This window comes from Daucus carota, chromosome 4 (genome assembly GCF_001625215.2).
Source record: "Daucus carota subsp. sativus chromosome 4, DH1 v3.0, whole genome shotgun sequence".
Lineage (NCBI taxonomy): Eukaryota > Viridiplantae > Streptophyta > Magnoliopsida > Apiales > Apiaceae > Daucus > Daucus carota.
The window spans coordinates 28,577,370-28,592,287 of record NC_030384.2 but is presented as its reverse complement, the minus strand read 5'-3'; the positions used below and the strand labels follow the sequence as shown (position 1 = coordinate 28,592,287).

General features: G+C 34.8%; 2 protein-coding genes across 2 annotated transcripts; both read right to left on the bottom strand.

Annotated features, from left to right (window-relative positions):
• Positions 1-3,098: 3,098 nt before the first annotated feature.
• LOC135146745 (wall-associated receptor kinase 2-like) lies at positions 3,099-5,972 on the bottom strand. The gene is made up of 3 exons (XM_017392487.2): positions 4,817-5,972; positions 4,566-4,727; positions 3,099-4,449 (listed from the first exon to the last, which is right to left on the bottom strand). The coding sequence occupies exons 1-3, from the start codon at positions 5,763-5,765 to the stop codon at positions 3,227-3,229; spliced, it is 2,334 nt and encodes a 777-aa protein (XP_017247976.2). The 5' UTR covers positions 5,766-5,972; the 3' UTR covers positions 3,099-3,226.
• A 2,573-nt stretch (positions 5,973-8,545) lies between these two features.
• Positions 8,546-14,183, bottom strand: LOC108215742 (chlorophyll synthase, chloroplastic). The gene is made up of 15 exons (XM_017388300.2): positions 13,968-14,183; positions 13,788-13,832; positions 13,493-13,581; positions 11,483-11,570; positions 11,161-11,246; positions 10,985-11,071; positions 10,827-10,892; positions 10,662-10,745; positions 10,516-10,577; positions 10,117-10,192; positions 9,967-10,029; positions 9,780-9,861; positions 9,423-9,499; positions 9,272-9,319; positions 8,546-8,928 (listed from the first exon to the last, which is right to left on the bottom strand). Exons 1-15 carry the CDS (start codon positions 14,074-14,076, stop codon positions 8,866-8,868), a joined length of 1,125 nt encoding a protein of 374 aa, XP_017243789.2. The 5' UTR covers positions 14,077-14,183; the 3' UTR covers positions 8,546-8,865.
• Positions 14,184-14,918: the final 735 nt, after the last annotated feature.

Below are 14,918 nucleotides of genomic sequence, written 5' to 3'. Positions count from 1 at the left end.
TCAATTCACATGCATGTAAATATATAAATGCATGAATTTATCTATATATACTATATACGCATAGATTTTTTGGTGCCTCTAAAATAATGGTGCCCTAACCGTTCGCCTTGGTCGCCTTACCCAAGGCCGACCCAGGCTCTCGCTCTCCAAGACTTTTCAACTACCAAACAAGTATGAAAATTCTCAGCATTTGCCACCACAACCTCAGTACTTACCTCAAAAATTGCTTTCTGCGGTAGCATCACAAATCGGAAAGCTCTGCAATACACTCCAAAAGGAATTGCCCTTGAAACACGCTAGTCTTTCGACGGATATGACAATGTGTACGATGTAAAGTTCTGGTCAGCTGGTATTGATGTTACAGGTGAAGCTCCACACCACAGTTTCCTTTAATCTTGTTATCCGAATGGTCTTCTGCGAATGTGCACCGTCAGTTTTTGCCTTGCTTTCCACATTTAGAAAAGTATGCTTGTTGGTCAATGCTTGCAGGTCTATGCCAACTCCATAAGCTGGGTCTTCGATGTTTTGGCATCAAATATGGTTGCTCCATGGTGACGGTCAAGACTGTTAACTGGTCCTTGTTTCATTACTCCTCGTCTAATTCATTTTTATACGGTTTCTTTTTGGATATACCATTCAATTGTATAGATTCCAAAAATAATATAAAACTTTATAATATAAAAGATTAACTTCACCCATTTTTTTTCCGGTACACTCACTTTATACGTTAAATATTAATTGGTCCTATTATTTTACTCACACTACACCCACTTTATGCGCATTATGATTTCACCGGTCGAGATTTGTTCTTGGCAGGTCTGAGAACCGGACGTGACTCCGAATCAGTAAATCTGTGTCACACCCCATACGTATACATAGAACTACACGGGACAGAAGGAGTAGTAATTATTCATTAGAGCATATTCATTAGTGCAGCTCCAATAGACTCTCAAATAGGCTCTTAAGACCAAAAATAGGAGCATGAGAAAAAATAGAACTCCAAGAGACTCTCAATAGCTCCTAAAAATACTAGAAGCCTCTTTTTTCTCCTCTCTTTTAAGAGCCATTACATGATTTTTAACTTATTTTTTTATAATAAAATATCAATTATCTCTCATTTGAATTTGAATGTTTGTCATAGTGGAGTTCAAACAAGAAAAAAATATAATATTAAAAGTGAGCATAAAGAATATTGTTGAAGTTCACACTCCTAATAATGACTAATTTACTAGAGTTTAATATTTTATATTATATTTATTATTATTTAAGAGTTAATTAAGAGATTATTGGAGATACTCTTAATATCCGGTTTCAAACGAGAAAGCTCCAAGTGGTTATTAAAAAAAGTTCGCACATATTAATTTAACATGCGTATTTCTCGCTTATGTTTTCATTTCCAGTTGTGCATCTAGCACAAAGATTAATATTATTTTTATTTTTTCTGATTGTTATATATGAATTTGTTTTGTGATGAATATTGTGCCTCTCTACCGTAGATATCCTTTCCTAAGTCTTTTTACGGATTTTTGAAATTCTTATAAGCATGCAACGGATGAGGGAGAGCAAATCTCAATTCGGTTAGGTTTTTGGATAAACTAAAATCGGTTGGAACCGAAAATCATTGGTTTTAAAAATCAAAAACCGCAACCGCAACGCGGAACAATCTATTTCATTTCGATTTTAAAATCTTGGTTTGCTTTCAGTTTCAAAATTTGTAAAAAATAAAAATGTAAAACATACTCCCAGTTGAACAAGTAAATATTATTAAAAAATTTAGTTCTGCCATCTATGTTACTGAACTAAATCTCTAAAAATGTATCATGATTATTACTTGCGATCTGCAGCTTATAATTCGTAGTTGCCACTGATATATCTTGACTTGTTGTAATTGTAACTTGTTGTCGCTATTTCAGCTAGTAATTCAGTTAATTAGATTAAAAAAAGTTTTGTATTTAGCGCAAAAAAAAAAAAAGGTTTTGTAGTCGCTATTTCAGCTAGTAATTTTCGAGTGCAAAGCAGCCAAGCAGGTGTTCGATGAAATGACAAAAAGAGGGAAAGACTGGCTATGTAGCCGTTGGTGCCTGCAAAAGCTGAACTGGGAGGGGAGACAAACATTGGGGATAAAAGACGAGTTAGAGTCACAGACGAACCTTGCTGCAGCCTGCAGAACAGACTGGCGCGTGGCCGGACTCGCAGGCTGATTCCGCGCGAGCCGGTCCGGGCTGAATACGTTCGATTTGTCTGACTCGTTTGATTCGTTCGCCTTGTTCGATTCGTGAGCCGAAGACGTGCATGATTAGTTTGATTCGCGGGCCGGTTCCAGTTTCCCATATAGTTATTCGTATTCGATTCGTAATATTTAACGAGCCGAGCCGGGCCTAATCAAACCCGCCACAAGTAGAATTTTGACAAATAAGTAGGCGGTTCTGTTCCGAACAAGCGGTTCGAACCTGCTCATTTGGCCAGCTCTAGCTGCAGCTCTGTAACACATAACATTATACATGCTCTGTACTGATATTATTTCAACTGAGTGCAGCACATGAACAAGGAGTAGCAGCAGCCAACGGTGAAATGTTAACAGCAGTGTATCCAAGATTCCAAGTAACCTAATTGACATACAGACAATGATACACAAACCCAAAGATTAACATACTAACCTCATTATCATACAAACCCAAATATATACACATAAACCCAAATATATATACACAAACAAAAAAATGATTTAAAGCTAATTGAAGTAAAGAATCTTCGGTTCATTTAAGGAGTTTCAAATCTATTTGGTTTTAAAGTTTAAATTGAATAATTTCTCTGTATAGATAATTAGGTGATATTAATAAATTATTTAGTATTGACAATTAAGTAACGGTTATCAACCGAACGGTTATCGGTTAACCGCGGCTAAAAGCTGACAAAAAAATACCGAATTTTTGAAATTTTATTGCCGAAAACTGAACTGAAATATGTAGTTTGGTTAATTAAATCGAATTTATTTTTTTCGGTTATTCGGTTCGGTCTTCGGTTGACCGAATCGAATGCTTCCCTACTAAAACATATAACTATTTGCGTATACAGTGTGTTCCTTGTATAAAAACCACTTTATCGAATATGTATGCATAACTAGATAGAAATGAACCGTGTAACAAACCGGTAACTAGACATGGAAATGAAATTTTAGAATACACATGCATGTATTATGAACAAATCATGGAGTTCAAGATATATCTCAACGAGGGCTGCTTGGCTGGTGCAACAAACTAACAGTAGTACTTGAGCTATACTGTTCAGAGTTATTCCCATCATGAGAACTTAGCTGAATTTCATAGAGGTCTGAATGCTGAATCTCTGTATGAACTATCAAGCTTGTAGTTTCCTCAGTGCCATGTCGATTAGCCCAAGGATGTTTGCTGAATTTCCTCAGACTCTCTATTTCCGTCACCACATCCTTCATAGCTGGTCTTTCCTCGCCATTAAGGTTAAGGCACCGTTTCACAAGTTGAGCAGCGTTTTGAAGTTGATCCATCGACCCTTCTCTCACTACTCGACGATCCAGAACTTGAAATAATTTCTTCTCCTTGAGGGATGAAATGAAATATGTGGCTAAATTTTTTTCTTCCACAGAATTTTCCATGCAAATTGGTTGTCTTCCTGTTAAGAGCTCTGCAAGGACTACTCCAAAACTATAAACGTCACTTTTGTCGGTTAGTTCACCTGTATGAAAGTATTCGGGGTCCAAGTATCCTAAAGTTCCTTGGACTAATGTGATCACTTTAGTTTGATCCATGGGTACCAGCCTGGAGGCTCCGAAATCAGATATTTTAGCAACATAATTGTCATCAAGTAATATGTTGGCTAATTTGACATCTCTATGCATAATGGGCATAGAAGCTTCTGAATGAAGATACGCAAGGGCACCAGCAGATTCAGCAGCAACTCTCAACCGATTGTCTAAAGATAACCATGACAAGCCTCCGTCAGTACTGTGGACATGATGGAATAAAGTGCCATTGGATATAAACTCATATACCAACAATGGTACCTCACATTCTAAACAACATCCTAGAAGTTTGACCACATTTCTGTGGTTAACTTGTGCAAGAACTACCACCTCATTGATAAATTGATCTATTTGACTTGGATCCAATACTTTTGACCTTTTGACTGCAACGACACGTTGATCAGGTAAAATTCCTTTGTAAACTATACCATAACCACCTTGCCCAACTATTCTATCAGCAGCATAGTTGTTAGTTGCTTTCTTCAGTTCTTCATAAGTAAAATGTTTTGTTGACTCAACACTACCACCCTCGGAGATACTTTGCTGTTTTAACAAGAGACCGCCATTCTGGTGAAACAATTTCTCTCGCAGTTGGGATTGTTTTCTCTTATGCATGATGCAATACAACCAATTCATTCCAGTAATCACCAAAATGCAAGCAATTGCCGTTCCTGCATTATCGACCCATGATTTATCAGAACTAATAAGTGATATGTGGAAATAAGACTAAAGAGTAATTACCTATTACAAATATCTGTATGAAACTTGAGGACTTAGGATTAATTACCTATTACAAATATGATCAGTTGGGGCTTGGAGCTTTTAGCAATGCATCTCTTCAGATCACTAGGGTCAGTATAGTGCCCATGTTCGCAAGAGCAACTATAAGTTCCATTGGTATTGATACAGAGTTGTTCGCAATCATGATCTCGTTCACATTCATTGATATCTTAGAAAAGATAAAAATCGAATCAGTTACATAATATTAAATTAATAAACAAGTTCAAAACTAGAAGCACGGTCAACTTAGATAATTACCTTGGCAACCTGAACTGAGATATGGATTGCCCTCATAACCTTCATTGCATTTACACTGATATCCTTTATATCCTCTGGCCAGAATTCCGTCGATGCAGTAGCTATTTGGGTATTTGCAAACAGAAGACTTCAAGTGAGCTGCTTCGGTGCAACTTTTATTCCCAATTACCCAATCTAGTACTATGGGAACACTTTGCCGAGTCCTATTCCAGAAGGCAACTGGATCAGCAAGATCTGATTTACCTCGAAAAGTGAAGCTACCTTTCTCGCCCATGAATGCAAACCCGCATCTATTGAAGGATGAGACATTTGTATGGTCATTATAGCTGTGGAGATAGGCTCGGAAGTACTGCACAACATTGATGGGTACTTGACAACAGCCACTGCCGGAACAAGTCTCGTTTTCAGTGACTTCGTTTATGTTTTGGCATGTTGTACTGCATCCTTTAGGCAAAGTGCCAGCCGGAGCATTATATATGTTAGCTAAGTCATCACAACCAACAACAGTGAATACATTTGCAGCAGAATACGTAAATGAAGTTTCTCCCAGACTAATGTAGGAATATTCGTCGCTGGTTAGATTGCCAAACTTATCATAGCACCTAAAAGCCAAATAATTAGAAATCCGCAACTCAGTGTTGGATATATCATAAACCTGAACGTTACCATTCATTAAGAAGGCCTTCGGAGGCTTGGTAGAACTGTTGCAGGTAATAGCAAATGACGGATTTATGGAACAGTTGAGACTTTCTGAATTGATGCCAAACGGATATGGTACGACTAGGTCACCACATTTCCTCTGACATTCCGGGTGAATTGTAATGACTTTAGCCTGCATAATAGTGTGATTAGTGTCGCTGGTATTGAATTTCAATGTGGTAGACTCTAGCGGTTTTAACCCCCAAGAAAAGAACACTAAAACAGCAAGAAAAAGAAATAAGGCCTTCATAATACTGTTTAGTGTTTTGATATGAGCACTCAGCAGTTTATGTTTTAATGTGTATATTCTCAGTATAGCTCTGTAATTTATAGCAGGCCCGACTTCTCAAGTCTACGAGTCAATGGGTGCCGAGTCTGTGACACAGGGTATCGAACAAATACTTTTTACATGAGAAGAATGTTCAGCCCTTTACATACTCGTATCTACACGCTGATCAGCAAAACACTAGACTGCAATCCTTGAAAGTACTAAGAAACTATTAAAACGCGTTAGAGTTTGGACAGATACGAGTCTTGATCATGTCCTCTCCTGCATTATTGCAGAGTTGGTTGTGAAATTTTCGTGTCTGTAAAATTTCGATAGAGTTAGGGGTCGTTTGGGTGGGGTTAAAATAAGTGCTTCTTGATTAAAGTAAAGAAGTGAAATAAAAGTTAGAAGCAAATTAATACTTATAAGTCATTAAAGTGTTTGGGAAATAAGGAGAAGTCATCACATAAAAGCTAGTATTCTCGGCTTTTTATAAGTACTTCTTGACTTATTACACAAACAGTTCTAACTTATAAATCCAGACTTTTAAGCCGTGGCCAAGCACCACCTTAGAATTTCACTTTCAGATGCGAGTAAAGGGGTGTTGAACAGCCAATGATGGTACACAGCTTGTAGGTTAAGGTCACTGTCTTCCTTTATCTATGTTGTTGCATATCCCTGTCGAAATGGTGTTAAGATTAAATGCAAATTCAGCCAACATGTGGTGGTAGTCATTCAGCCACTACCCCAACGTTTCCAGCAAAAGTATCAAAGCCGAATCACACCCGGTTTCAGGAAGACAAAGCCAATTGTATTTTATTTTTTTACATTTATATCATATTTTAAACAACTCGAGCTAACACTTATCTACACAATATATTTATTGCTAATATTTTTGATAATACAAATATATAAAAATGATATCGGCATCATATTTGAAAATCATGGATGGAGCGACATAACACTAATCCACTGACCTGTCATGATCATTTTTAATAAAGGTCTCCAAGATCTCTTTATTATATTTGAAAAAAAATTCATGTTTCCCATTTGAATCGGTGGGAGATCGAATTAGAGTTGCACGAGATGAGAAGAATATACATCCCTGCTTATTTAGAATGGTAAAGATCAGTAGTATTATGCTCTGTTTGGTTGCAATCAATGAAATGGACAATATAAACCTGGGGAATAGATATTATAAAAATTGGAACATTCCTGCGTTGAGTATTGTCCAACAAATTGTTAATCAATGACGAAAGAATATGAACTTTCTGATCCTACACCGCTCCTCAATACCTCAGTGGATCAACTCTATTACATAAGTGGATTCCTAATGTGTCAAGTCTCGGCTTGGAATCATGTTTTCTTCATATATTATCTTGATATTTATCAAGATAATCAATAATATTATTGATCCAAGAACATTTTATAAAAATTTTTGACTCCTCAATTTGGAGTCCCTATTTTCATGAACTGGAGTTAGAACTATAGTTTTTTTTTTTGAACTGGAGTTAGAACTATAGTTAAGAACTACAGGAATGCAAAGGTCGAAGAAATGAAATTCCTAAATATTCAACTATATCATAATTAAAATTTCAATCTAATTTCCCAATAAAAATAATATTAATATATTAATATATATATTCAATATTATATAATATAAACTTCAATGGAATAAATAATTATTCTAAGAAACCCTTCATCTTTATTAAAAATCTTCAAATATTATGACTGCTCGTCATTCGACATTGTTCCGGTTAAAACATATGCATTGATAATAAAGTTAAATCCCAATTGACCGTTGGTTAGAATATATCATTGCAATAAATTTTGGGATATTATTTATAGTATTCTCTTGAAATTGGCTTTTTCAATAGTGTCATTTGTTTTTTATATCTGCGAATCATGTATTTATAATTTTCCATCTACAATACTCTCATGTTACGTAGAATTTAATAAAATTAATTTCAGATTATGAAATAAATTATATATTTGAAATCTTATCGGAGACCTTGGAGACCACGTATGTTCTGCAATCAAAACACTATAAAATACATCATTTTGTAAAATATGTTCTACAGATATCATTATTCATTAAAATTGTTGAATATTATCCATGTTTAATAAGTAGATAATGTATGTTCGGCAACTTGAACAAATATTCTGCAAACTAAACATATTTCATAGAACAAAACATTTTGTAATGTTCCACATGTAAAATTTATATGATATTCAAGATTCTAAATGAAATAATGATTTCGTAAAACATGATTTACAAAACTATACATTTTGCAATGTTTTCATGAAATATTTAACGTGCAGAACATGGTCTCCAGATCTTCACAAAAAATGTGGTCTCCATTAAAATTAACTCGTAAAGAACATATGAAACTTTTGAATCATATAAACTGAGTCAGACTTGGGGAGATACAAATGATCAAAATTCGGTTATGAAATTTATATATATTTCAGTTAATTTAACTCAACTGGAATAACCGTACCTAACATTTGATCTGGCAGTCAAGTCTTCAGGTCGTTGTGCTGTTGCCCCACTAGTTGTTTCATGTCTAGTCATCGTTTAGATTGTGGCCACGTCATATATTACTAAATGTTCATATATGATATGAAACATATTATTCGTCATATTATTTTCTTTTTATTGTTTTAGTTACAAGTGATGTTTTAACATTTATTATTTGCAGAAGCAACTTAATTCGGGAGGGTGTGAGTTCCGCTGCCAGAAGAACTGGGACCAAAAAATCTGATGGAAACAAGTACAAAACGCTGAGTAAGGTCAGAGAATGTGAGCACACATTATTCAAGTTATATACAATTTTGGATCTAGAACATTGCCTAATAAACCATAGAAATTCAAGCTAGTAAAGGGATGAGTGGAAAAAGAAAACCAAAAATGACCCAGGAACAAACAAAATGGGTGAAGTGTTGGGCGCAATCTTACAAACAACAACATTCTTGGCAAAGCTGGTACGGTTGTGTTACCTCTGTCAATTTTGATCCCTGTGCTGCTTTTTAGTCTGCCGCTCTTGCCTGTCTTCTCCAGTATGGCAACTGCTACATGTGATTAGTGGCTAGTTGCTAATGCCGTCACCAATAGACCAAGTATAAGAAATGGTTGAGCACTGGCCTGAAAACAATAATGTAGTGTAATCAAGGGTTGTGGTTCATTTTGTCGTTACTTGCAGGAATCAAGTTTTTTTATTTCTCCCACGACATGGGATCATTTAGGTATTTGAACAATTACAAGTTGTGCGATTATGTCTATGCTCCGTAAAATGTAATGTAGATACTTAAATATATGTGTGATCACTTCTAGACTTACAAGATCGGTTGTTTGTTATGAAACAAAGCAAATGCTAACACACTATTTCATCATTAAACTGGTAGATAAAGCCGTCAAAGTAATTTGCTATTGTGCAAGTTATTTTTGGACTTCTAATCTTTAATGCAAAAGAAAAAGAAATCAGTACCTGGTACTTGACATCATATTTAACTGGATCTTTAAGAAAGTATTTGAACTGTTCATGTAGATAATATCAAGTGTTAGAGAAGTAAAAGCAATTGACAAGTCACGTATAGTTGAATATGCAAAAATAGGGTAGCTCGTAAAAGATATTGTACCTGAAAAAATACTTGTGGAGCAATTAAACCAAGAAGTGCTAATGCGTAGTATGGTTTACCAGCTCCAAGAAGATAACCTGCAGAAGGAACATATAATAACTTTATTGGCTTCACTTTTTTATCCAACATCAGACAACAGAGTCGGTCTTTAATTCTAATTGGACGTTAGCAGATAAATACTGAAATAATGCAAATGAAGTATGATTGGCATGTTAGAAAATTAAGTGAAACATTCCAGCTCCTGAGGAATGAGTTACAGCCCTACCCAACACCCTAGCAAGAATATAAGGATGCAAAAAAAACATGATTCTTAGGTAATTACGGTGGCATCAAATTCCATATGTATAGATTACATACCTGCAACAGACAACTGCGTCACATCGATAGCACCAACACATATCCATTTAGCGGTCTCAAAGCCAAAAGCTACTGGGAGTGACTGGACATATATCATCAACATATGAAGGTTAATGGAAGGTTATATGCCATGACTTTATGAATTAACATATGCTACAGATCTCATTAAAGGAGACAAGGCAATAACCTGCAATCCCATTGCTCTATCTCCTTCAACACTTTTGAAGTCATTTACAATCGCAATTCCCAGCTAAAACATGAAATGTAAAGAGGTAAAGGACTTGGTAATCTTTGGTCTGGTTCACAAAGAATTAATTTGGCTATGCAAGAAACATACCCCAGCAATGCTGTACAACAGTGTGAGAACAATTATGTCGGGTGTAAGGGTTCCAAACAATGCTTGGCCAGCCCACCTATCACAATTATATGCTTATCATGTATACAGTAATTGGGTTCTTTTTGTGTGTGTGGGTGGGTGAAAGAGAATTAATGACAGCCTAATAAGTGTTTAAGAGCCAATTTTATATCCTTGTCATTTAAGGTTTATTGTCGAAGCTGATCGATTTGGTCAGGAATAAAATCTCATTTATTGTCTATAGAATAAAAAAAAACAAGTAAAAGTGCCAAAAATTGCATGAGCAATCAAGTATTTGGGGAAAAAAATTATTGTTTCCTTTCTCTTTATTTAAACAAAAGTTGAAGACACGGGATAATCACTAATGGTAAGCTATCATACCATGGTAAACTGATATAACTTGCTCCTAGTGCGAAATTTCCAATCCATCCATTCTGTTTCAGCTGTAGAAAAGGAGAAAAGAGTTGCGTGAGGCTTGAAAAAGAACTATTTTCAATCATATAATTGTGATATCCAAATACAATTACCTTTAAAGGGGGAGCAGAATAGATGTAAGATATAAAAGACCCTCCCAAAGCAAGATAAAACATGATAGGGAATTTATGCCCTGCCTGTGAAGGGGAGTAGTAGGCTCAGGGACAGAAAGCTCAGTGTTATTTGCTGAAGAAGATCATCAATTTAAAAAGACCTACCCACACATCAAGTATACCAGCTAACCCAAGTCCTCCCAAAAGCAGTACCCATATTTGAGTAATAACCTGAGGATGAAAGTGTTCTTGCATAAAAATTATCGTAAAAATGGAGATAACTTTCGTGTATGTCTATGATAACAATAACTTGTATTACTAACCTCATTCTCAGATATGACCCCAGAAGGAATCGGACGATAAGGTTCATTAATAGCATCAATCTCTCTGTCATACCAATCATTGAGCGTCTAGATAAATAAGAAAATACAAAATTTATTGACTTCAAAGAAATTAATCAAGCGGGAATAAGCACCAAGTTTATGCAGCAGAGATTCACCTGTGTATAACCAGTTAAAAAGGGACCAGACATCATCATGCAAACAATTGATTTAGCAACGTTTTCTACATTCCACTCAAAATTTCCTGCAAAGTCGATAATAACTGATCAAAATTGACTTTTAAAATACCATCAACATTGCATTAACTTGCTTCACAGATGTATTCTAGTTCATAAGTATAAAAACATACGAGTCATGGCAGAAATTAGACAGAAGAACTGTGACTTGTAATAAACCGTAAACAGAATAAAGAATCACTTGAGATTAGATGGAGAAGAGAAATTTTTTGAGCAAGCCTTCAGCAGAAGAAAGCAATATTACCAGAAGCGGCAGCACCACAAACCACTCCCCATATCAGTGGAGGCCAAGTAACAGGCTTCATAAGCTGCACTCGAATTTTCCAGATATCCTGCGGAAAACAGAAAATGTGGCTATGTATTGGATTGTATGACAATTTGTTTCTTCACTACTTCTAACAATTTTTTTCTTGGACAAATTACATATTATCCGTGCAAACAAACTAACTAAAAGGTAAAGTATAAATTTAGTATGCATTTGCAATATCACCACGTGGTCGTACAAGTGATAAGGGAAGTGTTGTAAAGTATAATTATTATTTGTTCTTGCAAACAAACCATAAAAATCAGAAGAAAACTATCAATTTAGCAACAAAAAAAAAAATCATTTTCTTTCTACTTGCAAACAAAATCATAAATTATTTCCCCATATGACATGATGAATGAATTGCTAAAAATTTGTTAATGAACATACAGAGTAACAGAGATACATTAGTTTCTCCTGTAATTTTCAGTATCTTACTATTTTTGCTAAATCTATGTTCTTATATCATATTTTTCTTTTTGCTATTACATATCTATATCAACTTCTAGTACTTGTGATATTAAGGAACTGGGTTTACTAATTAGGAGGGACTCTATTCTAATTATTTTGACTTTAAGTTTTTGATTGTGTTTAAAATGTGGATGAATGTCATTTTTTAGTGTTTTTGTTCTGTAAATTATACCAGTGTTTGACAAATGATGCACTTTACAACATAATGGCAATTATTTTTAAAATTTTCTTTTCCTGGAAATTAAGCTAGGACCACTATAGAGATTCCCTAGACCATTAAAAAGTCGCACACAGACAACCTGTGATTTTTAAAGAGCGACAATACTTCGGTTCACAAATGGATATCAATTTTTTAATAATTAAAACACAAACACAACTTGATATTAATAAGAGTAGAATACTCGACCTCCTTGTAAATTGAGAGAGGGACAAATGGTGGACCAAGGGACCATTAATAGGTATTTTATAACATTACCACCATCTATTTTGAATATGTGATTCTTCGAATTGTCCACCATTTATAGTTTTCGACTTGTAACCGATTCTGAATCATAAAAAATTATATTAATAATTAGCAAACTGAATCATTTGCTTATCCCTCTTTGTAGTATATTTGTACTATAGAGCCTCGATCCTTGGAGGGTTCCGACATTAAATTATAATACTACTATATCCCATTTCTTTTCCTAATAGCAAATACAGTATATCGTGCCTACTTTCTAAAAGAATGACCAAAATACCACAGTGAAATTTTTACTCACATAGCACAATTTAGGAGAAACGTCCCAAATAATACATCATGTGGGACCAGCTTGACTGCAATTGGTAAAATAGGCGTGCAATGCTCATGAGAGAAATGCGCATATACCCTGTGTGACTACTGTTATGCCTAAGTATAAAAAGCCCGTGCAATGCTCAGGATACCATACACTTTCCACATGTGATTTATGTCTCCAATGTGTTTCACCTTACGCTCCTATAAATGTCTCCTAATGGTGATATAGTTGGTCCTAATTACGAAATTGTGGTAAATTGGCATATGAAATGTGGCATTATGTGCCACATTTCACCAAACTGTAATAACTTGACCCTCTAGTTGTGAAATATAAGGCGAACAACTGATTTACTATAATTGGTAGCAAGCTTTTGGGTTGACAAGAAAGGGTAAAAGTATCAATTTTTAGCTACCAATGCCACCCAGGGTTGGAACCACAGGGTGCTCGTGGTGGGTCCAGCCAAACCTTGCTATCTGGAGAGATACAATGTCTATGAAGCAAAGAACATTATTATTTATAGCCTAGCGATTATAACAATATATTCCAGGTATCTGATGTGTGATTAGTTTACCAAGAAATTACAATTTACAACTCCTAAAAAAAATTCTAAACTAAACCAAGAAGTTAGCCCAGTTTACTATACATAAAACACAAATGTTAAGATCTAGTTACAATACATAAAACAGAAATGTAAAGGCCTTACTGTTTCTTGCTTGGCCCCTTTAATACCAAGTATCTGGTTAAACCCCGAACCACTGCCCGCCGGTGCCTTCTCTGGTACCTGAGGTTTAACTGCCACAACAAAATTCATAATCACACAACACATATATTCCAGCTCAAATTTAATTCATTATTACATCAGCCCATCTTGTTGCTTGCTTTCATGTACAACTATACAAATTTTATTTCATTTTAACAACAAAAAAACTCAAAAAAACAAATAGCTTCTCTTTAAAAGGACTTCAACTAAACCCAATCAGTCATTAATTTATTCATACCTTCATTTGCATCTGTTTCTGTTGCTCTGATCGTAAGCTGCCGGCCTAATTAAATACAAAACAAGATTAACAAACCCAATATAAATAAACCAAAAAACACACTAACATTTCAACAATATGAAGAAAACAAATCTAAAACAGAGCTAAAAATCGAAACTTTAACTAGTAGAGTGAGCTTACGAGCAAAAGAAACAGATGGGGTAGCTAAAAGGCGTGGAACTCGAAGTGGGTTAGTCTTAACATTTGATAATCTGATTGATGACACTGTGTTTAGTACAGCAGCAGCCATTGATGCTTCTCCTTTTTTATTTTGAGCGGCAGGCCAAGACTTTTGTTTGTCTTTTTAGTATCTAAAGTGATAAAGTGTTGTAGATGATAACTTAACTCGTGTGTATTGTACTTTGTGTGTCCGTGTGAGAATCTTTTTTCCGTATTGACAAAAAGTATTTTCCTAGTATTTGCTAATTTTCTTGGAAAAAACGGACCAAAGAAAATTTAACTGAAATTTTAAATTAAGGTATTTAAATTTGATTCGGTTGGATTTTGATGTTTTGAAAATTTGGTCGGTTCAATTTCTTTAATTTGGATCAAAATAAAAGCCAGTGTAATCTAATATTAGAGCAAATCCAATTGTGATGTTAAAATAAATATAGTCATTTTTTTTTTTGAAAATATATAGTCATTGTTATAATTTGAAATCAAAAAGTGGTTTTTGGTGTTAAAATAGAATTTATGGTCCAATAGTAAATGCAAAATAGCACCAAATAATAAAATATGATGTCCTAGTGGTTTAGCACATTACTTTTATACATTCACTCCAACAAGAAGCCTTATCCACAAGTCCTATTATTAAAATAGTACTAATATATTTAACATTATCAGAGGGAAATGAAAAGGAAGGGAAGAGAGAGATGAAATGAAACTAATTTTTTATTGATTGTCAAGGTTTAAGAGCAAGTCCAACAGTGCCCTATAATAGTGTCATAAGTTAAAATTTAAGGCATTTGAGATAAAGATGTAATCCAACAGTCCTAGTGCCTTAGAGCAAGTCCAAGAGTGCCCTAAAATCATGTCCTAAATCAAAATTTAAGGCATTGAAGTAAAATGGAGCTCCAACAATGTCCTAGTGGT